The 27,603-nt window shown below is 41.2% G+C and overlaps 3 protein-coding genes across 6 annotated transcripts in view; all 3 read left to right on the top strand.

Moving 5' to 3' along the window:
• The first annotated feature begins 123 nt into the window (after window positions 1-123).
• Window positions 124-2,974, top strand: LOC116049228 (tumor necrosis factor receptor superfamily member 6B-like). The gene is made up of 5 exons (XM_031298689.2): window positions 124-218; window positions 1,183-1,573; window positions 1,887-2,066; window positions 2,215-2,296; window positions 2,400-2,974. The coding sequence occupies exons 1-5, from the start codon at window positions 201-203 to the stop codon at window positions 2,623-2,625; spliced, it is 897 nt and encodes a 298-aa protein (XP_031154549.1). The 5' UTR covers window positions 124-200; the 3' UTR covers window positions 2,626-2,974.
• Window positions 2,975-4,165: 1,191 nt separating this feature from the next.
• On the top strand, window positions 4,166-12,623 carry LOC116049230 (dentin sialophosphoprotein-like). Its single transcript, XM_036006760.1, has 4 exons — window positions 4,166-4,449; window positions 7,312-8,000; window positions 8,427-11,330; window positions 12,086-12,623. The coding sequence occupies exons 1-3, from the start codon at window positions 4,383-4,385 to the stop codon at window positions 10,716-10,718; spliced, it is 3,048 nt and encodes a 1,015-aa protein (XP_035862653.1). The 5' UTR covers window positions 4,166-4,382; the 3' UTR covers window positions 10,719-11,330; window positions 12,086-12,623.
• A 1,538-nt stretch (window positions 12,624-14,161) lies between these two features.
• Window positions 14,162-27,603, top strand: part of LOC116049231 (F-actin-uncapping protein LRRC16A-like) — a 78,094-nt gene continuing 64,652 nt past the window's right edge. For 3 of the 4 annotated variants that reach the window (XM_031298696.2, XM_036006055.1, XM_036006056.1), the window contains exons 1-2: window positions 14,162-14,696; window positions 20,045-20,142. In XM_031298696.2, the coding sequence (XP_031154556.1) occupies window positions 14,657-14,696; window positions 20,045-20,142 (138 nt within the window). In that variant the 5' untranslated portion in view covers window positions 14,162-14,656. The remainder of the gene's footprint in view (window positions 14,697-20,044; window positions 20,143-27,603) is intronic. The other variant, XM_031298697.2, reaches the window with a different exon arrangement.

Raw genomic sequence — 27,603 nt, 5'->3', positions numbered from 1 at the left:
TCACCTTCGTTTAGGTGTCCAAAATTTAACTGAACACTACACATGGAAGTTGTTTGACCTTTTAAATAGTGTATTTTTTTTAAACTCATCATTTTTTGCAAAACCACAAACACCCACACAGGTACAGTTCCTTATTAACACTACACTATAAAAATGACACTGGTGCTACTGTCAAATCCTCTTCCTCCAGAAGTGGCGACATGCACATCATCAGCATGGTGAGTAATTTTGTATAACAATAGTCTGTGCAAGTTTAAGATGATACAATCAGACACAACTGAAAGTGTCAAAAGACAGAGACAGATGTGATGATAAGCGATGCCTTATATTATGTTTAATGCAAATAATATGGAAATTACTCAAATTATCATCACATACAGAGGGTTTAAAAAATGTTTAAGGTTTTATGTAAATTCTTAAGTGATCAAACTGTAAATTGGATAAATACCTTATAATCAGAAAGATGGGGAATCTATATGAGTGAATTCAGAAATGTTTGTGGATTTTTATTTGATTGGAAATTGCTTTCTTATGGATAATGGACTTACATTGTATCACTCTAATCATGGACTTGTAGCAGATTGTCTTACAACTAATGCAAGCACTGTCTATGTGCATTTAACATAGAGGCATGCCAAGTCAATATCACTCTGAGGAGTTATAGCCATATTTAATCTTATCTCTAGAGTATGAACTGAAGTACACTGAAACAATCTGGCAGATTTATTGTATGTTTTTATGACAAATGCTGCTGCTGTCAAATGAGGTCTGCTGCAGGTAAATTACAGTGATCGAGATCTAGGTAACTTCGAATAAAATATAATATGGCAGACACTTTATCCTTTTCAATTACCTCATTTCTAGTTTGCATTTCTTTGCTGCGATTCACCCACAAATGAGTTTGAAAACACTAACTGAAAAGGTAGTAACAGTGTTATGGACAATCCAAAAAATATGTTTTTATCATTTTGTTGTAATATTTTTAGTGTGTTTTCTTCTGGGGGGAAAAAAGAATGGCTGTACAGCTGGTGTAGTGCTGTCTCTAAATTTCTGGCCTATCAAAAAAGCTGTAGTAAATGCACTAGTTGTAGCAGGCCTAGTAATAAAAGACAACAGTAACCGTTATATTAAAACACAGAGGCCAGCACCAGTACCTAACAGAAATCTTGGTCCTCTCCTCAGCTTCTTTTACCGGTGCTGGTCCTGCTCTCTGCTGTCGTCCGCGGTGTCTCGGCGGTGGAATCCGCTCCCACCTTTGAGCACCGAGACCCGATCACCCGGGAAACCCTCATCTGTGACAAGTGTCCACCCGGTACGCATATGGCCGCGTACTGCACGGGCACCACGCCCACCGTGTGCGCGCCGTGCAGAAACCAGCACTACACCGAGTTGTGGAACTACCTGCCCAAGTGTCTGTACTGCCACAACTTCTGCACTGAGAACCAGGAGGTGGAGACGGAGTGCGGAGCGACCAATAACAGGGTCTGTCGGTGCAAACAGGGCTTCTTCATGACCTCTGGCTTCTGCATGAGACATTCAGAGTGCGGGCCCGGACACGGTGTTCAAACCAACGGTACTTTTCTTGTTTTACTTGGTCATCAATTTGCTTTTATCACAGTGTTATATGCTGACATCTATTTTCTAACCTGATATATGTCTTGGGTCATTTTCGCAGTGCATCTGCATCATGAGGGCGCATCAATTAATAAAACATCAATGTTTTTGTCTACATTTGTAAATGTTTAGAATTGAGTTAAGGTTAAAGTAGAAATCCACGAAGAGCGCGGAAACGCTGCTGAAATACGCGCGATCACTTGGGCTCTCCGGAGCCACAACGGTATTTTAAAACATTATAATGACCCCAAATGCATTGTTGTTTTCTTCAGGTACGTCACAGATGAACACCGTTTGTGAAAAGTGTTCCGAGGGCTACTTCTCCACCTCATCTTCTGCGCTGGAGTCGTGCGTAAAACACCAGGAATGCGTAGGCGGACAGATTGCGCTTCTTCCCGGCTCAGTTAACCACGACACGATGTGTGGCTCCTGCGAGGATCTTGCAAATGGAGGTTTGTACTTGTAATCTGTACAGTAACCACTCAGCACTCAATAATAACATTCATGACACAATGTGAAGGCCTCAACGTAATTTCGCGCGATACGACAATGATAACAAGTTTGAATTAAAACTCACGCGGTACAACTTTTCTTTCTCAGGTGAGACACTCAGGACATTCCTCTCAGGATTCTTCAGTGTGCACAGGATGCGTGTGCCGAAAATGAAGAATTTTGTTGCCAGGTGAGCCTACACTCACTCTGTAAATCGTATTTTAACCTTTTTTCGACTATTCCCTTCACCTAATTCACTTTAATGCTAATAAACCATCATCCCCCTCCAACAGGTACGTTCATACGTCAGAAGAGGCTCTCCCCAACCACCGAGGACCTCTCATGGATCAAATCCGAGCGTGGCTGGCCCAGGCTCCAGAGGAGGAGCTGAAGAAACTGCCACAGATGCTGAAGGCTTCACAGCTCTGCTCCATGCACGAAAAACTAGAGAAGATAGTCAGTGACATAAAGCAGCATAGCCCAAACTGTAGCTTACAATTCTTAGATGTTCAGATGTAGACTGTCGGTGGTACACACAGTATAGGATAACAGATACCTCTTTCTCATTTTTTGGCATTTCTGCCCATTTGAAAACAAGTATTTGAACATATTTTTATTTGCATGTCAATTGAGAGTGCATGCATTGTTGATCTAGTGATGTTTTTTTTAGATGTTTGTGTATCTTAAACCCAGGCCAGACTATTTACTTCATATTTATAAGAAGGAAAACGTGAGTAAAGTGTGTCAAGTAGTACATAGAAACTTATGTTTGAACGTGAGCTTTAACTAAAATAAATGTTCTGTAATATTGTGTGATATCAAATTGTGTCACGTGCAGCAGCTAAATAAAGTTAACCGCTATGCAAAAGCCTGTCTGCCAAATCACCACAAGATGTCGCTCTATTCTCTCTTTACCTCTCAGTCATTCTCGACTAAAACCATAGAACGCATTTTTTAACTCAGCTAGCATTACAATTATGTAAATACACAGTAATACATTTCTTATTTTTAACCAGATACATGCATATATTAAATACATAAAAGCAAAAGAAAGGAAAAACAAAAAAGCAACACAAAAAATTAACACAAAACATGCCAGGAGTAAGCAAAGAACAAATAGAAAATTATGAGGCTCCATATACATTTTAGAAGGAGCCCTTTTTCATGTAGCATTTCTTTAACTAAAACTTTTTTAATTTACCATTTCAAAACCGCAGAGACATGAGCTCTTTAGGTTTGCATTGATTTCTTTAGATAAATATAAATATCATGTAGCTAACTTACTGTACAATTAAACAATTAAAAATGTTTAAGCTTTTCATTTATAAAAGCTTAATGTAGGCACGGGAGATATGACAGAGGTTTACTTTTTTATTTAGGCTTTACCTATAATTCTAAGATGTACCTGCATGTTACATATAGGCATACAGCAAACCTTTAATAAGACTTTTTAATGGATCATCTGCATGCTTTCAGTTCAAATTGGAAAATTGTAATGGATAACAATCTATCAAACCTTACTTTCCTCCTTAACTCAAAATGGACTCAAGTATTTTTTTTACAGTGTAAAACTCCTTAAAATGCACAGAATAGCATCACAGGTAACTCTTTGATTTGATTTAAAATGAGACATACATGTGGTTTTAGGGATACCAACACACAAACGTTACATATCACCACCACCATGACCATAGGTTTGGTTCACTAAAAGAGTAACGATAGGCTACAGTATAGATATAACATGAACAAGGATACTCATTTAGTGTTAACTTTTTTATTACTGCCCATGAATAATTACAATTGGAGCACCTGCAAAAGGGTTGATTTTTTTCCTGTTTATTCAACTATTACCATTTGCAGCAGTCCAATTTGATTTGGCGTGAATAATTTTAAAATGATTTTACGCCCCTGTGAGTAGGCTACTGTTGAAACAGGTAGGTTTACAATGCCTAAGTAAGAATATAAGGAAAACTATAACTACATAAATGAAACATACAAGCATAAATATGGGGTCTTCTTGCTCAATCACACGCACGCGCGTGCGTCAATTAATGTCATGGAAACAGAATGATGACCGAACCGAGGGTATATAAGGTCTGCAAAACATTCTGATTTCTCACTTTGCTCTTGGTCTTCGACTACTTGCAAAGCTAACCTGTGGAAAGCGAGCTCTTTGAGTTTAAACCGCTTGAGACAAACTACTGGAAAACTGATCTTGTTGAAAAAACAAAACTACTGAATCACTCAACTATTGTGGGAAACCGGAGAGCTTGAACATGTCCCTCTCTAGTCTACCTGAGGAACACCTGCTGATGGGAGTCGCCCAGTCTGACATCCGTGGAGGTAAGACACTTTTAGATTTTTTATTTTATTGTATTTATGTCTGGTTATTTAATTTAGAGTATCCCTTGGAAAAGTCTACTTTTATTATCTTAATCAATGCAACTTTTAAAATTTAGCTAAAGGTGAACAGTTAAAGACCTGTTGGAAAAACACAGATTCGGTGAAAACAGTCATTTACTCGGCCATTTCTCCATGTAAAATTATTATTTGCCGGACAGATTGTAGTAAATATCCCGACAACAACTAGTGTGGGTATTTGAAAACATTGCTAGTTTGGTTTAAGGGCATCAAATCTTCCAAAAGTTAGTTACAAGAAATTATTGAAAAAAGATGGCGACTGGGCCAAATTTCATAAAATGCCAAAAAAATGTTTTAGTTGTGCACCATGGAAACGATGGAACTATTGGAGCGAACATCAGTACGTCAAGACGCACAGGTGTAATCAAACCAGGGAACGTTCTGTGTGGATGGAACCCAGTTCGTTTGTTTTGGTTGATGACGTGTGTCCTTCTAATTTCAAAATGTAGCTATCATATTAAATGAACTTATTTTCAGATAGATTCATGTTGTTAAGATTGATCACGTTTTTTTTGCCGAGCTCTGTGTCTGGTATTGTTGCATTCTCCACCGGGATCGTTGGTGTAAATTATTCTCCGTGCGTAAAATCACGTATCGAGCTACTTCTCTCCTCGCCCAACAATCATAAACAGTTGTTCATGTACACCTTATGATTAATGATGATTACTATTTGTATTATTATAATTAAAATGACAGTTGTTGCTGTTGTTATGTTATGTGTTCTCTGTTCAGCAACTCTAAAGAATAGACCAGAAAACACGTTTAACATGTTTAGTTTCCAAACAATTTTAACAGCTAGCTACAGTATGAGTTAAACACTTCAACCTCATATCTTAAAATACTTGTAATATCAACTAAAAATGTTTCCAAGGTCGACACATTAACAGTTAGGTTACGTTTTTCCAAGTGACCAAGAAGAGTAAATCATGGTTATTTGTAAGTCTCACATGAATGCCGCTTAAATTGATTGGGCGTCGCACCCGTGGGGGATGTAGGTGTTTTAACACCCACACTTTTCCCGGTGAGAGGGTTCAACACCCACACTTTTCCACAGTTTTGCACAAACGCCTTGCGTCAAACTACCGCCGTAGCTACGTCGTAGGCTGTGTGTAGCGATTATATTGCCTAAGTGAACAGAATTGCGTCCATAGCAACGCTCTGTTTTTCATGGCAACGGTGTGTTATACTTCTTATATACAGTCTATGGTTATACTTCGCAGCGGTCTTAACCAGACCGCATTCTACATTGAGGAGAACTCGCAATTTTTACGTTAATCTTGATCGCTATAAGTATGTGAGTACTGTCGATAGCAAAAAAAAGCTAACTGGAGCTGCTGCAGCTAATGCCGAGAGCTCCCACTTAGCTAAAACGGCAGTTTTGGGGGCATATCATAAAGAGTGCCTTTGTGCCTCTTAACAGACACAAAATGCAATTAAAATGTCTGTGCAACATGAACAGGGCCCTTACATGACAACAAGATGCGTTTTCAACTCAGACATTGTTTAAATTCACCTACCCTGTTAGCTGCTAGCTGTCTGGGATGAGTGAGTGTTCAGCCAGGCTTCAGTAATAATCATCAAGCAGCAGTTCCCTGTGTATTTGTAGCATATATATCCATTTTGTGTGCGATCCATCTGGCGTTGGTGAATAGTAGTCTCTGCAGTGGTGAACTGTGTGTTAGTTGCCTTAGCCAGGCTAGCAGGGCCGACCGGCATCCTTCTACTTCCTCCCCGTCTTCCTCACCTGCCGCGGCCGACAACAATCCACGGGCGCCCGCTGGTCTGGTGGATGTCCTCCAGAGGACAGTTCATGCTTTCGCGGCAAGATTTTTGCGGCGAAAAAAGTTTATTTGCCCATCAAAAATAGGTAATTGAGCACTGTAGTGGTTATGATCATATCAGTGACTATGTAACTACATGGAAACGGGCCAAATGATGCCTGTTTCTTGTACAGTAATAGCGTTACTGAAGGCTCCGATTCGGCTCGTTTTTTTTGCCATCGACAGTACTCACATACTTATAGCGATCAAGATTAACGTAAAAATTGACCGGAGTTCTCCTTTAACTCTTTAATGCTGCTGGTACAAATTGCTATCGTAATTAGGTAGATACAACCCGAGCTAACGTTAGCTAACTGAACCTATCATTTAACATTAGGCTGTTAGCTAGCTAGCTAGGTTGTCTTTTGCCATTTATGTTCGTAAAGTTTAATGTCCGGTGGCATTTTCATCTCTTTTTATATGCCGTTACTGTAGCTATATGCGTAACGTTAGCAGAGATTTAGAAAATGGTGTGTTTATCAGTTGTAACTACAGGATGGGAGGTAACTGCACCTCTTTAACTTCACTAGCAACGTTAAATGAAAGCTAATATGTACGAGTAGTTTCCCATGTAAGAAGTATAACGTTCCTAACATTAGCTACGTTATAGCATTCATAATAAACGGATAAACGGATCATAATATAATTACGTATGTGCTAATTTGCATAAATAGCACAACAGATCTAAACATTGGGTATAGCCAGGTGAAAATGTCTTGTTGACATATAACAGTAAAAGCGATTATCCATCGTTTTTATTGTTAATAAACAAATCACATCCATCCCCCTCACTTTTGAAAAGCTTGCTACGCCCCTGATTGTCATGTCCTCATGTGTTAAAAAAAACTGAGGCAAAACTGCACAATATTTGATATTACTGTTAAAAAATGTAGTATCTTGTGTGTATACAGTATAGTTAATGTTATGAGCAATTCTTCATTTGATGATTTAATTTCCTCCTCAGGTGGTGTAAACCCCTTCATTGAGCGTCCTGCAGAACATGGCCTCCCTGAAGATGAAGGTGAGTATGAGGAAGGTGAGTATGAGATTGTTGTTGTAGATGAAGATGAGCTCTTTCTCCCCCTCTCCTTGGACGAAGAACATGACGATCAACTGGTGGACACCGACCAGGATGAGGATGAAGACACAGGTGATGAGGACGACTGGTCTGACAGTGTCAGCGAAGATCCCAGGTATGACTCCCTGTCTGAAGATGAAGAGGATGAAGAGGTCGATGAAGAGGATGTTAAAGACGATGACGATGGCAACATCCGACCTCGCTCCCCTCTCATCCAGCACTTCCCACCTCCGAGCTTTTGGCAGGGATGGGAACAAGTGTCTGCCACTGTTCCTGCTGGTGCTTTTCTCTGGCCCCGCACTTTTGATGTTCAGCATCAGGAGATTCCTGCGCAGCAAGTGGAACGTGCTGAAGATGGTTTACCCTCAGCCTCTCAAAGGTCAGAAGAGTCTGCTCCTTCAACCTCAGGCCTTGGCTCCTCCACGAAGAGGAGCAGGGAAGAGAGCGACACAGAGGAGGTAAGTATGAAGAGGCAGAAGTGGAATTGTGAGGACAGCCATGACGAGTCAGCACCCTCGACTTCAGGCCTCGGCTCCTCCAGAAGCAGGGAAGACAGCTACTGGGAGTCAGCACCCTTGACTTCAGGCCTCCGCTTCTCCAGAAGCAGGGAAGACAGCTATGAGTATGGGATTGTTGTAGATGAAGATGAGCTCTTTCTCCCCCTCTATTTGGACGAAGAAGATGACGATCAACTGGTGGACACCGACCAGGATGAGGATGAAGACACAGGTGATGAGGACGACTGGTCTGACAGTGTCAGCGAAGATCCCGGGTATGACTCTCTGTCTGAAGATGAAGAGGATGAAGAGGTCGTTGAAGAGGATGTTAAAGACGATGACGATGGCAACATCCGACCTCGCTCCCCTCTCATCCAGCAGTTCCCACCTCCGAGCTTTTGGCAGGGATGGGAACAAGTGTCTGCCACTGTTCCTGCTGGTGCTTTTTTCTGGCCCCGCACTTTTGATGTTCAGCCTCAGGAGATTCCTGCGCAGCAAGTGGAACGTGCTGAAGATGGTTTACCCTCAGCCTCTCAAAGGTCAGAAGAGTCTGCTCCTTCAACCTCAGGCCTTGGCTCCTCCACGAAGAGGAGCAGGGAAGAGAGTGACACGGTGCAGGTAAGTATGAAGAGGCAGAAGTGGAATTGTGAGGACAGCCATGACGAGTCAGCGCCCTCGACTTCAGGCCTCGGCTCCTCCAGAAGCAGGGAAGACAGCTACTGGGAGTCAGCACCCTCGACTTCAGGCCTCGGCTCCTCCAGAAGCAGGGAAGACAGCTACTGGGAGTCAGCACCCTCGACTTCAGGCCTCGGCTCCTCCAGAAGCAGGGAAGACAGTTACTGGCACTCAGCACCCTCGACTTCAGGCCTCGGCTCCTCCAGAAGCAGGGAAGACAGCTACTGGGAGTCAGCACCCTCGACTTCAGGCCTCGGCTCCTCCAGAAGCAGGGAAGACAGCTACTGGGAGTCAGCACCCTCAACTTCAGGCCTCGGCTCCTCCAGAAGCAGGGAAGACAGTTACTGGCACTCAGCACCCTCGACTTCAGGCCTCGGCTCCTCCAGAAGCAGGGAAGACAGTTACTGGCACTCAGCACCCTCGACTTCAGGCCTCGGCTCCTCCAGAAGCAGGGAAGACAGCTACTGGGAGTCAGCACCCTCGACTTCAGGCCTCGGCTCCTCCAGAAGCAGGGAAGACAGCTACTGGGAGTCAGCACCCTCGACTTCAGGCCTCGGCTCCTCCAGAAGCAGGGAAGACAGCTACTGGGAGTCAGCACCCTCGACTTCAGGCCTCGGCTCCTCCAGAAGCAGGGAAGACAGTTACTGGCACTCAGCACCCTCGACTTCAGGCCTCGGCTCCTCCAGAAGCAGGGAAGACAGCTACTGGGAGTCAGCACCCTCGACTTCAGGCCTCGGCTCCTCCAGAAGCAGGGAAGACAGCTACTGGGAGTCAACACCCTCGACTTCAGGCCTCGGCTCCTCCAGAAGCAGGGAAGACAGCTACTGGGAGTCAGCACCCTCAACTTCAGGCCTCGGCTCCTCCAGAAGCAGGGAAGACAGTTACTGGCTCTCAGCACCCTTGACTTTAGGCCTCGGCTCCTCCAGAAGCAGGGAAGACAGTTACTGGCTCTCAGCACCCTTGACTTCAGGCCTCGGCTCCTCCAGAAGCAGGGAAGACAGCTACTGGGAGTCAGCACTCTCGACTTCAGGCCTCCGCTCCTCCAGAAGCAGGGAAGACAGTTACTGGCACTCAGCACCCTCGACTTCAGGCCTCGGCTCCTCCAGAAGCAGGGAAGACAGTTACTGGCACTCAGCACCCTCGACTTCAGGCCTCGGCTCCTCCAGAAGCAGGGAAGACAGCTACTGGGAGTCAGCACCCTCGACTTCAGGCCTCGGCTCCTCCAGAAGCAGGGAAGACAGCTACTGGGAGTCAGCACCCTCAACTTCAGGCCTCGGCTCCTCCAGAAGCAGGGAAGACAGCTACTGGGAGTCAGCACCCTCAACTTCAGGCCTCGGCTCCTCCAGAAGCAGGGAAGACAGTTACTGGCTCTCAGCACCCTCGACTTCAGGCCTCGGCTCCTCCAGAAGCAGGGAAGACAGCTACTGGGAGTCAGCACCCTCGACTTCAGGCCTCGGCTCCTCCAGAAGCAGGGAAGACAGCTACTGGGAGTCAGCACCCTCGACTTCAGGCCTCGGCTCCTCCAGAAGCAGGGAAGACAGCTACTGGGAGTCAGCACCCTCGACTTCAGGCCTCGGCTCCTCCAGAAGCAGGGAAGACAGCTACTGGGAGTCAGCACCCTCGACTTCAGGCCTCGGCTCCTCCAGAAGCAGGGAAGACAGCTACTGGGAGTCAGCACCCTCGACTTCAGGCCTCGGCTCCTCCAGAAGCAGGGAAGACAGCTACTGGGAGTCAGCACCCTCGACTTCAGGCCTCGGCTCCTCCAGAAGCAGGGAAGACAGCTACTGCGAGTCAGCACCCTCGACTTCAGGCCTCGGCTCCTCCAGAAGCAGGGAAGACAGCTACTGGGAGTCAGCACCCTCGACTTCAGGCCTCGGCTCCTCCATGAAGAGGAGCAGGGAAGAGAGCGACACGGTGCAGGTAAGTACGAAGAGGCAGAAGTGGAATTGTGAGGACAGCCATGACGAGTCAGCACCCTCGACTTCAAGCCTCGGCTCCTCCAGAAGCAGGGAAGACAGCTACTGGGAGTCAGCACCCTCGACTTCAGGCCTCTGCTCCTCCCCATACAGGATAAGCCCTTTTGATTACCTGAGAGGAACTGAAGACAGCGACTCTGATTAGGACAGAGTTTGGGACTGTTTGCTGCAGGATTGGAAAACATTTGCATCTGGCAGGGCAGATAAATCCTCAGCTAGCGTTTGCGTCTGGCAGTGCTAACACAGCCTATGGCAGCATCTTGCACCAGGGCCATTTGTACATATCTGGATGTGGGATTCAGACACACACACACACACACACACACACACACACACGGCAGCAAGCTATCATGCACACACACACACACACACACACACACACACACACACACACACACACACACACACACACATGGCAGCAAGCTACCATGCAAGGCACTGGCCTGACCATTGGGAGCAATACAGGGTTCAGTGTCTTACCCAAGAGTACTTGTTCTTTCATTTTTAAACTAAGCTGTAGATGCCTATACAGAAGGTAAGTTAACAATGACAGCATTAACTATGCAACAAATACTAATTACTAACAAACATTAAGAAAAGTCCCCAGCTAATTATCTTTTTTTCATATTCTATTAGACTCAACATTCAGGATTTCCTTGACGATAGAGAAGACGTGTTTACTCCGGACCAGATGAGAAGGATGGATGACCACAGGACCAGCAGGAGAGCGGCGGCCGCCTTTCTTTCAGTCGGCTAAGTAAGTACACCCCTCACTAAGATTACCAAAGTACCAGTAGTGACGTAAAGTGGTGATCACTTTACACACGTGGATTACATTTATTACAGCACCCTTCTTGAATATTAGATAAATAGATAGATGGACTTTATTAATCCCAAATTGCGAAATTACTCTGTTACAAGCAGCAAGTAAGAAGTTACCAAGGACATACATACTCACTCAGACACAAACAAAAAATACAAGAAATATACTAGAAATAATAAATAACATAAAAAATAAGATAAAATAAAACAAGATAGAAAAGAAAAAAAGAAAAATGCCGGAACAACTACTGAAAAATATACTTGGATGAATGAAAAAGAATGTACATGTATATACAAGTGTAGAATAAAATTTACAACCTACTTCCATAAATACATCACAAAATAAAATATGTATAATACTAGATATTAAATATGAAGTGACCAGTGTGCAAGTAGCGTAATAGTGCAATATTGTAATGTGTGAGGTAATGAGATAATTATCTCACAGACAGCTGTGAATTGTTGTACAGTATTATGGAATGAGGCAGTAATGATTTCTTGTAGCGGTACGTGCGACATCGAAGCTGTCGAAGCCTCTCTTTGAGAAGGTTATTATTATATATATTATATATATTATTATTCCATTGTTTAAATTATCATTCCATCGTTTTACACCAACAATAGAGCTACCAACAATGCAAAGGTTGTACAGGTGTGTCCAACATTATTCACTTGTTTTCTGTTTCACAGGACAGGACTCCTCTGTGTTTTTGGCACACCCCGGGCAGCTGAGAGTAGAAGTGAACCAACCAATCATCCCAGGCAGACCCAGCCCGGGGCCACAGCAGACCACTGACCCACTCTCAGTACTCTACCTGCTTCCAGGCACCAAGCCCTGTCTGAAGACACAGTGAGGACAGTTCCATCCCGACCCCCGCCAACACCACCTTCACCTGCCAAGAGGATGAGGACCGCCCCAGTCCGACCAGCACAGAGGACGTTGTTACCGTCTGCTTCTTCTTCTTCTGTGCTGGTGGGTCCGGGATGCTCCTCACACACACAGGAAGCTGTCACCACAGACACTTGAGACTGAATGAAAACAATTCTAAAAGTAATTAGTTCGTACAATATGAAAACTGTTTATCTCTGAATAGTGCAATGCAATACTGTAAGTGTAAGACAAACCTTCTAAATATTTGTTATTATGTATACACAATATTATATACTTCCATGTATCATTCAGAAATCTGACACTGTATAACTCTGAAATAAAATATTGTGCAAATGATGATTTAGTGTGTTCTGGTTTTCATTTGACTCAAAGACATTCATGTTACAAGTATAACCTTTAACTGTCTTATAGTCATATATGTCATAGTTAAATATTATTATTTTGAATAATTTGGTAAGTATTAAATAAGTATTACAATACTCATAATATTACATGCTGATATGATTAAATAGGTAAAGCTAGATACAAACAATCTAAATTAAAGAGTCTTTGACAAATGTACAGTTCATTAAAGTGCAAACAAAATATATATTTAATATCAGACATTATCCCATTGTTTTAAAATGATGTCAGTCAAGACTAAAGATTTCCACAATTAGGCAAAATCATTTCCCCAGATGGTAGGCTGTTTATATTACACATAAAGTCCAATATAAACCCATTTTCACCATATGGGAAGTTTTCTGCTGCACTGATTCAGTGTCTGGTGGAGTTCTTTAAACATTCTCAAGATAGAAACTGAAGTGCCTCGACTCGCATGCAGTACAGGAGAAAGATGATGCTTCACTGATCCAGTTGTAAAGAAAACAGTTGTATGGTGCTTTAAGGGGAGAGGAGTGCAAGCCTTTCTAGCCATGAATAATATCAAACCTAGACAGAGAAAAAAGCTCTTAAAGGAAGGGTCCATGTTAACTAAATACATAAGAATTTTTTAAAATATTTATCGTAAAAATGAATAAAGTGAAATCTTTAAATGAAACAATAAACTGTGAAATGATTTAATAAATTGAGGAAACTCAAACAAATATGAAATATTATTTCATAATTCTATGACTATTTCATTACAGTCGCCACTTGGCCAAATAACTCTATGGAAGATAACAAAATATAATGCAGAAAGAATAAAATAGCAAGTAGTAATAATTATAATATTTCATTTTAACATTCAGGAAATTCATGATGCGTGTCTATTGTAAACTTTACTTACTTACTGTAATACTATTTCCATTCATCATTTTTATTTTATTGTGTTCCAAATGCAATAAAGGGACAAAGCGTATTACATACATGCAGTCAGTCAATACTGTGACTAAAATGCACAAAGGACAAGAATCCAGCAGGTGGAGCTCTTGTATACTTTTCTACATCACTTATAGCTTCAACTGACAGATGTATGGGCACATGTAGATCAAACAGCTAACAAAGTGACCTGAGAAAATTCGCCTTGTAGATTGTCTCAGTAAAAGCATTTAAAATTTAAAATAGAGCACAATATTTAAAGAGGGCATTTTTATTCTCCCATTGTTACAATGCATATGCTATGTATTCCCATCATTTGTACAGCTGTGCAGTTTCTGGTATTTTCAATTGTTATTATTATTGATGTCAAATATTGACGTTACTATAGCTAGTTAAAGTAGGCCTGTATTAATCTCCCATGTTACGGATATTATCCATTGGGACTGGTAGATTCATGTAGCCCCCTCCTGTGCTGCAGCATGGGATTGGGACCCCGTGAGACCACTAGAGGTCCCTAGTTCTCAGGTTGGGAACCACTATTGTAGCCTGCTCATTAATATCTGGCTGACACCACCACCACCGCCCCCTGCTGCCACGCCATACCGTCCCGGCATCGCATCGGCTCGTGGGCTGCCGCATCACCGAGCGGGGAGGGGCCCCGGTTTCCACTATTGGCTGCTAGGCTACTGTATTACCGAGAGCTTTACGGTAGGGCCACGGCCAGCGACGATGTGCGCGAGCGGTTGTCTTCTCATCTCCCAGGAGCGCAAAATGTACTGGGTTTCAACATGATTTTAAGGCGACTTTAGCGGGTGTTTTTCCTTCTTATTCTCCAGCATTCAACCTCTAAACCCTGTTTAAACCGAAAAAAGAGATGCGCCCAGATAAACGCGGATACATTGTCCGGACACCGCGAGAGGAGGAGAGGAGCATATAACCGGGAGAAACGCACCGGCGGCGGCGGCACCACCTGACTCTTTTCTCTCTTGCTCCTTGTTTCCTCATAATTTGAGGCGTATCGGTGTGTTGACTGAACTCTTCTCGTTGTTTTGGATATTATCTTCAGTAAAATGAGCGAAGAAGTGTCAGAGGTCCCCAAAGAGCTCCTGGGTAAGATCATATCATTTGTAGCCATGTGTGCAGCCTGAAACAATCACTGATACTGCTTCTATCACATTCCCAACTCACAGTGTGCATGTGCTCCTCGGTGACTTTTGTAATGTCCTTATTGAACTGATACACTAAAATACATTCCATTCATGTATTATAGCCATACTTATAGTGGCTGAGACACAATATTAATGCTAGTATCGCCTGCAGTGTTGATAGTATCCAACCCATATCCATAAACAGGGACAGTTTTGTGGTGTAATTGTAATGATTAGTAGGTTATTCCTTAACAAAGTATACAGTGGGATTACTAAACGGTTTAACACAGACTTTACTTTATACAATATTAGGTCACAGTATTAGTATTGTATAGCTGTTTATGATATCTCCCCTTAAATGAGACTATACATGCATGAAGTAAAGCTTTAAGCTGTGTATACATGGACCACTGCTGTAGATAAAGGTGCCAGGCACTGTTAATGTAATGTGGACTACAGCCTATATTTGGAAGAAAAGCTAGCTAGTTAAGGTATGAGTGACCATTCTGTCAACCCACATAACAGGGTTTTCCCAACAGTAACCTTGGTCCACTCTCACATCTTTCGCCTGGAGTTTTAACATTGTCTCAGTTGGTCTGTCCTCTTGGCTAAAGTCTACCATATTTCTTGTTTCTATTTTTTTTACTGATTGTAGATGAAGAGTCCTGCAGGCTGTTTGGCTCCAGCTTAGGGTCTCTTTGTTTGGCAAAGAAGCTCAGGTTTTGACACCTCAGTGCAATGTTGGACAAGCTCAAGCTCTTTCTCCTTATCCATCTCTTGTGGACACTCACAAGCCTACAGTGTTCTTTTGGCTCCATTTATTTCTTAAAGAGACAGAAATAGTGCAGAATGTAGACAAGGCTTAAAGGAAAATGCTGGGTCATGCAGTCACTTAGTCAGGCATCCATTCATTCACTGAGTCACCGAATTTTAGTCATTCGCTTTGTGGTATCATTTATACACCCTGCTTTCACACAACTATCATACAATTGTTTCTATGTTATCAAACCTGTTGTTTAAGCTCCTTCAATAGTTAAAAAGGAAGAGAAGCTAGAGGACAAAAGTATGTTCCTTGTGGGAATTTTAGCCCCTTGATGTTAAAATGTATGTAGAATAGTATCTTTTAACCTGTTAATATACAGTGTAAACCTTAGATTCTCCCTTAAGTAGCTTTAAGGTTGTTAAAATCATCCTATTCAACTCTACCTCACAGTATCATATGCTGTATCAGCTGGATATATTCTCCATGTCTTATTCATAATTGTATACACATTTTCCTAAAAATAACATTTTCTATATTATTTGACATTTTGGGATGTGGACTTTAAAATGACCGACCCACCAGTGGGTCAATGCTATTTTAGGGGTTAAGGTCACAGAAATAGCTTGTTCTCCTCAGTTATCTGGGAAGTATTTTGGATGTGCACATCTTCTCTTTTTTATAGCTCTGTAAAGACCATTCAGGTAATCACAAGGCCCAGGGAGCTCAATAACAATGCTTCCAGTTCCTGTAATACCAGTTCAAATAACATGGTTTGCCTGCCTGCTTGACATACTAAAACCTGTTTAACTGGGACACTTGCACATCATTTGTTTTTTTGACTTTTTCCAGGACTAGAAACAGATTCTCTTATGGTCTAACGTCCACTCAAGCATAGAGTCAGTAAGTTCTCTATCATCATCCCTCGCTTTAAGGATTTTCCTGATTTGAGCTGTCTAATTTTCCCAACACTGCACACTTGTCATGATCATGTATTACATGGCATGTGGTGTTGTCTGGATGAGTATATAACCAGCCATTGTTTGAAACATTCACTGGTGCTGGTGATTCACTATCATACAAGATCACTCTAGGCTTCCAGCACATACAAGGAATTTCATCATGATGCTGCAGATGGAAATACTAGTTGCAGAAAATGTCAAGGAACTAACATGGAGCAGTGGGTTGCACACATTCAGAAACTGTGTTTGTGTGCCAAGAAGATATTTTACTGAGATGCACTCAAACACTTCGTGGAAGACAAAGGAAACATTTCCCTTTTTAAGTGATAAGGCAAAGAAATGACCCATCAGAGTTCACAGGCATTTAAAGCTGTATCATTGAGCAGTTAGTGGTGTCATGTTGTGTCAAAACAGGTAGGCTGTGTTGTACTGTCTAAACATTGAAGAGGTATCTTGGTATACTAAGGATGCTTACATGCCTTTCCCCTATGTGTTTGTCTGTAAACTAGTTTCTGTTCATGAGGGAGCGCTTTGAGGAAATGTCAGATTGAGGAGGAAGAGCAAAGCACAGCTGATACTAGTGAACAATTTGGTCTTCATCTCTGTGATCCTGTCGGTGCCTGTCATCAGAACAACAAAATAACAAGAATATTTTAGCTGGCGTTAAAGCTTTAGTGCGTAACTTCTTGATATTAATGAACGTCCGTTACATTCAAGCCATTGCCAAATGAGTTGCTACAAAGCTAATGGTTCGTTGTCACGGAAGGCTTGTATCATGTGGACACGCGGACAGTTTTGTTGTTGTTACTTAGAATTCTTCATGTAGGCGGCAGAAACTGTGCACTATAGCTTTAAATGCAAGAACCTAGAATGCTTTTTTTCTGTCAAGTGTTTAAATTCTTTCTTGATTTCTTTGCATACACACACAGAAATGTTGATAGATGAGACGACATAAATAACTTGTATAAACTCGTTTGATTATCAATAAATACATTTTCCTGGTTTATCTTCACCTCTATTTGTAATATTAGTTTGACCCATCACAACAACTACTAATACTTTACATGGTATTTCTATTCTTAACACCTTCAAAATGTTTGCTATAAGCAACTCTCTAGAGTGAAAGATAAAAACTACATAATCAACACACCGATCTGGATTGGCTGAAGGTCAATAAATGGGGGACTGACTTTATGGGCTTGTGAATTGTTTGTTTGAGCTTTTTACAAGGCCCCCCCATTTCCCCACCTTCCACATGAGTCCCTACTGAAATTCATCCCAGTGTGACCGAGTGCACATGCCTTAACTGCCTAATTTGAACCACTGGGCAGCTGGCTAGTAAAATTTCCACTCCTGTCACAGTTTTAATGAATTAGCAGGAAAAATTGAATTAGTAGAAACGTGATATATGAGAGTCTGTCAGGGGCTTTTTTTTGTCTGGGACCAAAAACTGCCCAGGCCCATTAAAATACTATATTTAATTTTGTGTAGAAACCCACTAGAAATATGTGACTTATTAGAAATGCTGCAGTAGGAACAGGTTCACAGAGTTTATTCAGAAAGGCTGGCAGATGAATCACTTTGCCTAATTATTAGTTTCACTTTGATCTGATGATGGTTTGTGGAAGCCTGTAGGCGAGGATACATGCATGCCTGCCAGCGCAGATGTACACACACAGAATCCCTCTCTGTCTCAGACACATGTGCGCAGTGTGCTATACTGTATCAGCCGCTGTTTGGTGGGTGAGTGAGGAGCGTGGAGAGGCTGCTGACCCAGTTCTGCTCTCTAAATCAGTTTCCTGGGTGTGGAAGGTTCCACTGGGTGTGAACAATCAATCTGAACAGCGCAACACAAACTTAGCATATTGCTCTGTGTGTATGTTTGTGTTTGTACTGGGTATTTGAGTGTAGATATACTTAGCCTATAGATTAACAAAAATATTATTTTCGTTCAGTAACTAATTTCATGACCAAATGCCTGCAAAATGAATGATATTCCCACCAGCCTCAGTTGCACTTTTTGTGTTTTAGTACTGCAAATGTAGTGCAAATGTTAGCATGCTAACACACTATATAGACAGCGAACATGGTAAACAGTATGCTTGCTAAACATAAGCATGTTAGCATTGTTTTTGTAAACTTGTTAGCATGCTAAAGTTCCACCACCACACAGAGCTGCTTGATAAATGTCCTGAATAATTAGTTGATTATCAAAATTGTTGTCTAATTCATTTCGGGTTGATCCAACTAATTCTTTTTTTAGCATTTATATACAGTAGAAAAGTAAGGTTGGGCATGGTTTTGATTTGAACAATTCAGATTTTTCATTTCGATTCTGGTTCTTATCGATTCTCGGTTCTGATTCTTTGCGGTGTGGAGTTGAAACGGGTCACATGCTTATTTCACAGATAAGAGGAATATTTTTATATTACAGTTTTACCGGGCTTTTTCAATGTAAATTAAAGTAAAGCCACACTAGAGTGCCGCTTACTGTGCTCCAAGGCTGCAACACAACAAGCTTGGAATTACGATGGCCGCTACGGAACCCAAAACTTGCGCATGTTAAATTTGGAACCGATGATCGGATTCAAAACCACATTTTCCAAATGATTCCAATAAAAAAACGATCCCATTGGAATCGTAATTTTTGAAATGATTCCAAGTTGGAACTGGTTCTCGATGCCCAAGTAGGCTATGTATGTGAGGACATGCACACAGTTTGTTCAGTTTACTCGTTTGACTGACTGTGTGTGTATTTGATGTCAGAATAACTGATGACGGCTTCACGTTTCACCACAGATGTGACAAAATCTGACACAATGAAATTAGAAGAGGGATTCATGATGTTAAATGAAAACTAGAAGAAAGTAATTCCTGCAGTGCTGTGTTAAAATTGGACTTGATACTTTTTTTTTTATCAATGTTCTTTTTTTAATCAGTGGATATGAAGAATCATTTTCCCTGTGGTAGAAATGTACTGATCTCAGCTGAGCTGTGGAAGTCAAAATGTTGAAATTCTGACTCTACTTGAGCTTGTGATTCAGATTGGCTCTGTGTTAGGACTTTGTGGGAAAGAGCCTACAAAGCAAAGGGATCCCTTTTGTAATGCATGATAAACCACTTGGCAGCTAGTTTTGTCTTCTTCTAATTCAATGCACAGATATGCAAATTAGGGCTGGGCGATAGGGAGAAAATCAGATATCACGATATTCTTGACCAAATACCTCGATATCGATATTGCAGCGATATACTAGGGTTGACAATTGGTGCTCTAACAAAATATCTTCACACTTAGATTTTAGATAAATAATCATCAGTAATGTGGACATAATGTCTAAGTGGGGAAAAGACAAATAATAGAACAGCTAGAACAGTCTAGTAAGTTCAGAAAAGTACATAACTTTACACAACCAGTAAAAGACAACACTTATGTCATATCACGATATTACGGTATCCAAAATCTAAGACTATATCTAGTCTCATATCATGATATCGATATAATATTGACATATTGCCCAGCCATAATGCAAATATTTCCAAGTTTAAGTCTCTCCTCAATTTATCTCCTCTCTCATCTTCTCTGTGTAGAGAGTGTGAGGGATGCAGTGGGGAGGAAGGTGAAACTGTCGCTGAGGAGGCGAGTCAAACTGGAGATCAAAGGAGACAAGACGGAGAACAGAGTCTTGGTGAGTCAACTCCTGCTGCTTTCAAGCTACTTCTTCATTAAGGGTTTTTTCTCCCACGTTTTTCTCTGCTCTTGAAATGTACAATTTCCATTTAAGAACATCAAAACCTCCCTGGTTTTCCCTCTCTTGTTTTTAGCACTTGAAAGACATTATTTAATCCATCTCAATGAGTATCACTTCATCCTTCTTTCAAGTTCAGTTCTTTTTTTAGGGTAATATACTGCAAATCAAAGTTAGAGAGATTGTAAGAAAAAGTATTAACATCACCCTGAACATCTCCTGTCTCATTTAGTCTGAGGACTGGGCATTATAGTGATGCCCAAATGGGAAAATTCCAAAACGGTTTCAAAAAGCATTGTTATCTATCAGTTCTGCTAGTCACATTCACTTTAAGGGGAACCAGCATCTACATGCAGAGAGGTTTCTCCCAGCACTTGATTTTTTTTGTTTTGTAAAAGATTGCCAGTATACTTCCCAGTATCTGGGTCGTGTGATTTTCTCTGAGGGGTATGTGTGTACCAAAGTTTTAAGACTCCTTTGCAAATTACGCAAGAAAGTGTTGCACGAGATTTGAATGACTAATTTATTGCAGTTTGATCAATCGGGCTCAAATGTAGACGTGAACCATGGTTTCAGTAACTTCGCCCTGTTTTTTGGGCCTATATTTATTTACATTAAATTGGCACCATTAAAAGTTTGCAATGTACCCTTTGATGTACAAACTATCACTGGACTACTTTGATAATGAAGAAAACTATCCTTTTTCTGTGATTTCTAAACAGACTTTTGGATGTTGTATCGCAACGGATAGCAGAGATAATAATAGCCTTGGAAAGTGTAAGTCACCCTAAATCTAAAAATATGTTTGTGTTTTCAAAATTTGACTGGGTTATGACTCCAAGAGAGAGTATGACTTTGAAGCAAATTGCGGCAATCGGGCGCCAAGGTTTTAAAGTACCGTAATTGCCTGTATGAACTATGTGCCACTGCTACTCCAGGCCAAACTACAATAACTAACTTCCTGTTGTTTTTAGAATACTGGAATACACCTGTCCCTTTTATTTCATGCAGTATCTGCCTCACATCTCTCCCTGCGTGGCTCCCCTTAAATCTTAATTTAGCTTCAATGAAAAGTCATCCTGAAACAATAAAAGCAGCAGCTAAAGTTAAACACATTGGCCCACTATTGAGGTAATTCATTCATCCAGTCACACCTCTGACTAATAAATCCACATCAGCCCTCAGTGTGTCTATTGGCCAGGTGGAAATAGCATCTCATACCCTTAACTTCTGGCCACGGAGCAGTAAATCCACTGAATGCTAAATAATTAATACCTGGTAGATCATTTAAAATGCATATGGGTCCTCTTTCTCGGCTTAAACCGGATAAAAAGCTGAAGATAATTAGACAGAAAAGTTTTCTCAGTAAATGAGTGTCTGAGCAGGGTCCATAAAGATGATGGTTGAATCACAAAGCCTTAGTTGCTGTGAATGAATCTGCACAACATTTAATACGTGTATCTCTCGCTGGAAAAGGCAGGAGCTTTTTAGTACTACAACACTCAGAGGAATGAGAAGCTTTTAGTTATACAGCTAACATAACATAAATTAGGTTGAAGAGAAACTTTTAAAAGCTCTGTGGATAGACACAGAGCACAGCCAGGTTGTCTGCTTTAGGATTTGATATTGTGTCACATTAACAAAACTATCAGCCATAACCCCAGGCATGATAACTCTAACATGGTTATTATTTTTTTACTTTAATATCTAGACATTTGTAGTTACTGTAGCAAATTAAATATGTCGTTGGGGGACATAAGCAGAGCGAGGGGTGAGAGACAGAAATGACGAGCTTCACCTTCACTTGTCTTGTACTCACTAAATGATCTGGGAGCACGCTGAGGGGGGCACAGCAGGAGAGAGCGAGTTCCTATGCAAGAACATTGCTCTTGTCAGTTTATGTAAGGTAATTAATTGGATACGCATCATTACTGTTAGAGTCTGGAGCTATCAGTGTTATATCACCAAGGAATATGGAGATCTACAGCAACATTCATTGAAAGCTCTGTGTGAAGAGTTCAGGGAAATGTTGACTTCTAATATTCGCTAGTGTTCTAATTTACTCCAATATAATGTAAAATCTTGAATTAAGGAAAATGTTTACTTGTTCTCAAAGAGTTAGTTCCGATGTTTTTGAATTGAGGTTGTATGAGGTACTTATCCATAGTTGGTGTGTATTACCTACAGTAGATGTCGGTCGGTACGTCCCCACACGAAAGCTAAGCAATGAACTGATGTGGTCAGTGGTAGCACGGGCTGCAGCAAAACGTATTTCAGCCACCAAAACAAAGGCCCACCTAAAAAACATCAGTTTAATTGGACCTTATATTTAGAATATTTTCGGTGCTTGACCTTGCCGTCATGCAGCCCTTACCGACAGGGAACTGAAGCCGTTATATCCATCTATGCTCTCTTTTAGGCCACCAGACTCCTTTGACAAAAGCATACATTTTACCTTGCAGAACCTGGGAGTTGCTGGTTTACCGCTGCCCCAATTGGTTATTTTATGTTATTTTGTGACTTTGGTGAATCCCAACTAACCCTTTAAAACACCTAAAACAACCTATAACAGTGGAAGCAGTGCAAGTTCCCTAAAGCTTTCTAAATCAACTTGAATTCTACATAGGCAAAATCTTTTCAAACTCTTGTCTCTAGATCCAATCTAAAGTCAATAGAAAGTAGCCCCCTGGATTAACTATTGTAGCTAACTGAGTAGAGATGTACCTCTGGGCAACTTGCCAGTATATTTTATTTGCCTTGTATATATGACCCATAGCCAGACTGGCCATAACGTTGAGAATAAGTTCCCTGTTAAGAACTTTGAGAGTCGTCCATACTGATTTGTGGTGTCCTTGATTGTGCACTAATGCTTAAGTGGATTTGATGCATTTTTTGGTTGTTTGTTGAACAATGTTTTTACTATTCAGCATGTGTTTCTGGGCGTTTTCACACCTGAAAGTCCAGACCAAGGTTCATGTTTTTGTTACATTGTATACATTTGATCCGGTAAGTTTTGGTTTCACACTGCAGTTATGCAAGCGCGCTAAAGATCTATACGTGACAAAACTACGTCCTGCTGTCATCACATATGTGAGCTGATTCTCCAGATACTTATAATTGATTGGTTTGTAGACGGGCTTCCCCGTCCTCTCGTATCCTCTCTCTCTGTCGGAGTTTTTTCAGCTGACTGCTGCTCTCCCCTACTGCCGCGGCTCTTTTTGTTTTGTTGTGATGTTGAGAAGCAAGATACGGGAACTTTCTTTCTTGAGCATTTATTCAGAGACAAACGGAAACCTACACTGTACATTTACTACCACTTAACAAATAAACTGCTGATGTATTCTCTGCTTTTATAGCCGACAGCTGTCTGCTCTGAGCGCATTCACCTTCACACACTCTCTCATGTAGCCTACACACTAAGCACCAAGCTATTCCTTAAAGGAGCTTCCCCAGTCTTGTAACACAAGGAGAGCCTGCCAGAGCTTCTTGTATTTGGTCCAAAAGTCCGAACCATCCAAAAAATGCTTTCACACTATAAACGAACCGGACCGTGACCACCTCTTTTTATCGGACCAAAATTTGGTCTTTTGATCCGTGGTCCGGGGGAGGTTTCACACCTGTAATTTTGGTTTTGATCAAACTGAAAAGTCCGAAAGTCTGGACCAAATGAGGTATGTGTGAAAACGCCCTCTGGTTGCCCAGTGATCTGCCAACACAAGGCAGCACAAAAAACTGCATTTAAAAAAAAAAGTCTAGTCCAGTCAAGTGCTTGGATTGGGGGTAATTTTCTTGACGTGGTTATGACAACAATGTCATTATGTGGGAGCTGGAAACAGAGGCTATAGTAGTGCGAGCACACACACACACACACACACACACACACACACACACACACACACACACACACACACACACACACACACTTACACACAAAACAATGCAAAGAAGTGGGAGTCAGTACTGGGAAGTGAGGAATTCCAGTGGAGTGGTTCTGGTATTTCATCCAGACGCAGAGCATGACAATGACTGTGAGTTTCTGTCAACGCTCTGCTGACCGGACTGAACAAATAAACCACTGTTTGTTGGTCTGCAGAAAAACACAGTTTGAGAGACCGATTATACAGGAAGTGGCTCAGAGAGAAATCAAACATGTCATGTGAGTTGTATATCTAATGTTAGAGATGATGAAAGAACAATATATTTACAGATTGTTTTTGAGATCAGATGTTGTAATCAAATAAATATTGGCTGTGAAGTGAAACACAGTCTTAAGTGTTTCTGAGACGTGTACAAGCATGATGCAGCAAAATGTTAAAGGACCACTCTACCGAATCTTACACAAGAAAATCACTTCACTCGTCATGGGGGTGTTCAGCCTGTGAAAACTGTTGTATAATCTTGTCTGTTTATTTAAAATCACAAAAGTCGCAAGTCCTTCAACTTCATGGAAGTAAAATTCGAAATTGCAGGAGTACCTCTAAGATTATAAATGTATATTCTAACATGATAACTTGAGACACTCAGTTTCAGCTTCAGTTTATTTTATCGTAATCTATTTTTACAGTGATCACAGATGTAATAAAATGAGAGAAATAATAATTACGTTACATTTGCTCAGATACTTTATTGGTTTATTTAGCAGGGACAGTGCATATAAATAAACGTTGCTGTAAATGTGCAGGAGGCTTTTAAAAAATAAATAAATCTGTAGTCCCTAAATGGGTGTTAACATAGTCCCCCTAAAAAGTAATATTTAGTTAAAATCACACAGATATCACTTTAAAGACAGTGTACATGTTTTATTCTTATATATATTCTGCCACTGACAATGCATGTTAGAAATTTTAAACAACTATACAATTAATATTGAGCATCTGTCTACCAGTATTACACATTTAGCTGCCTGATACATAAGTTGTATAAAAATAAGTATAAATCCCCTCAAATGTCAAACGCAGAACCGATCTAACTCTTACAGTGATTTACCAGATTTGATGTTTTCGTTGACATTTATTGAACTTCCCTTGTTCAGCTTACTGCAGCCATACACAGTAGAGAGTTTGATTTACTTCAGAAAATACAGGGCATATATCTATAGTGTAACTACACTGATAATCAAGGCAAGAATATGGTTATTTCCTCTATCAATTTGCTCATCTGTCAAATACACACAAGGCTTTCCCCCTTTTTCCCGCGGAGCTTCGCTCAGACTGGGAGTAGAGCGCTACAGTGCCTGAGGCCTCTCTTAAGCACACTAAAGCTTGATAGATACAGTCATCTTCCTCCTTTGAAGACAGAGGGCTGAAGGAGGTAGAGATAATAACATCAGTCCATCAAACACACCCTGAGGAAGAGGCGAGGGGAGAGAGGATGGGAGGAAAATGGGCAATGCAATGTACTGTACAGGGCAGACGGGATGGAGGGGGGGAAAGAGAAGAATTAAAGAAAAACAGCTGTGTACTTTAAAGCTTTTGCAGTGTGACAGACATTCATCATCAGTGACAGTGTGACGCTGGTAAGAATAGTGACAACCCAGCAAACATTGAAAAGATTTTAACACAACGTAGTGTCAGAATGAAAAGTGTATACAGAGGCATAGGATTGCTAATGGCGCTGCTATGTAAAATCATTCAATATAAACCTATATTATGAAAGATGTTTTCAGACCTAGAGGTCATAATGCTTTCTGTTCTGTTGCCCTGCCATAACTCATTTAGCAGTGTTAATCACAGATCCTTGGCTCCCATTTAAAGCTACAACACTGGAGGGTTGGTGTGGTGTCAAACTTCCTCTTTATCTCCTGGTGTGAATAAAGGGAAGTGTACGGGTGTATGTGTGTTTGTCCTAGCCAGAGACTGTCACCATTAGTTAACTGCTTTATTGCATCTCATTGTTTGCTTTGTAGATGGGAGTGGCCCTAACATAGCACAAAGCTGCTACACATCAACACAATTAGATCTAGAGTAGCATAGATTTTAAACTTATTTTTGTACTTTACTTTCAAGATGATAGAGAGGGTCGAGCCAATATCTGACTACAGGATGTCAGCATTCACACCGTTTTGTGGGTCCCACCACTTTAGCACACCTTAGATGACAATGGTTTTCTGTTCAGGTTGACAACAGGAAACTTGACTTTACATCACATGTTTATGTTACACTGCAGAGAATAGAATCTGTCATACAATCATCTTGTGTCACACAAAACTAGGGCCTTGGGGATTTTCTGTATCACAGATAAAACATGGTCCCAGTTCTTGTTAAGTCACATGTTTACAAAGAAACAGCATGTCACTAATAGTGAGAAATAGTGCTTCACAGCATCATAGTAGCTCTTTATATTTATGTTTCCTTGTCCTGAAATGTGGCTTCGACTTTTAAACCACAGGAAGTCTTTTCTTCATTCCGTCCACACTGTACTTTACTGTACTCCACTTCTCTCCCTCAGTTTGCCTTGATTTTGACTTTGATTGTCTTGACCACACATTTGCACACATCACCCCTCATCATTTCACACATTTGCCCGTGGCCGAATCTTGGTCCATTTAGACTGATGCAGGGGTCTGTGTATCAATGTAGTCTTATCTGTGATAATACAACCGGATACCGATTTGTTAATCTGTACACCCCTATTGTGTGTATATATAAAAAAGTTTGCTGTATGGATTTTTTAAAAACTGTAACTGTAGTGACCCTTCTGTTTTTGTCAGATTCCTCAAACTTCCAGCACGTCCTAACATGACTCTGCTGATGACAGCTTAGACGAAAATGGGATCTTAGACCATTTTACAGAAGAATAATTAAATCGTGGGTCAACAAAAAGTCTAAAGTCCAAGCCATTTCCAAGTCTAACAAAATGATAGGAACCAAGCTGTTACAAAATAAGAATTAAGCCTTAGTATTGTATTTTATTGCAAATTAATTGCAGCATTGTACAGATATTGTGTGTTTGTTAAGCATACTATGTTGTGCTAATTCTAGTCACCTCAGTGAGACTAAATGTACTGTAATGTAATCCCAAGGTAGAAAATGTTTAAGAAGCCGTGCTCACATCTGAGAACAGACCAAAGCCTAGAATGTTGTCCAACTTGTCCTTCTCTCCTTTACATTAACCTGGAGGTCTGTCATTAGGGGCAGTGAGAAAATGGAAGTGACCCAGTTCTGTACTCCCTGATGATCACCTGTAATGTCCTCTCATGGGAACCTGCACGGGTATCTTGTTAGTGGTGCTAAAACCACTTCCTTGAAGGCTGCAGAGCAAGTATCCTCCACATTTTAAATTCCCTTTGATAACAGACTATGGTATCCTGTCTTTGCTATAGGCTGTTGGAGGTTTTTTATAGTCTGCGTACTTTCTCTACAGAAAAGTTTTTTAAATAGCTGTGAATTATTGCAAAGTTTA

Source organism: Sander lucioperca, chromosome 10 (assembly GCF_008315115.2).
Source record: "Sander lucioperca isolate FBNREF2018 chromosome 10, SLUC_FBN_1.2, whole genome shotgun sequence".
Taxonomy (NCBI): domain Eukaryota; kingdom Metazoa; phylum Chordata; class Actinopteri; order Perciformes; family Percidae; genus Sander; species Sander lucioperca.
This window is presented reverse-complemented; position numbering and strand designations above follow the sequence as displayed.

Excerpts from the sequence above, each read along its gene's own strand:
- LOC116049228 (XM_031298689.2), top strand. Across the intron at positions 2,067-2,214 it reads CGAGGATCTTGCAAATGGAG|GTGAGACACTCAGGACATTC; the intron begins GTTTGTACTTGT and ends TTTCTTTCTCAG. Across the intron at positions 2,297-2,399 it reads ATGAAGAATTTTGTTGCCAG|GTACGTTCATACGTCAGAAG; the intron begins GTGAGCCTACAC and ends CCCCTCCAACAG.
- LOC116049230 (XM_036006760.1), top strand. The coding sequence starts at position 4,383 with ATGTCCCTCTCTAGTCTACCTGAGGAACACCTGCTGATGGGAGTCGCC. Across the intron at positions 4,450-7,311 it reads CCAGTCTGACATCCGTGGAG|GTGGTGTAAACCCCTTCATT; the intron begins GTAAGACACTTT and ends TTTCCTCCTCAG. Across the intron at positions 8,001-8,426 it reads GCTACTGGGAGTCAGCACCC|CGTGCTGAAGATGGTTTACC; the intron begins TTGACTTCAGGC and ends CAGCAAGTGGAA.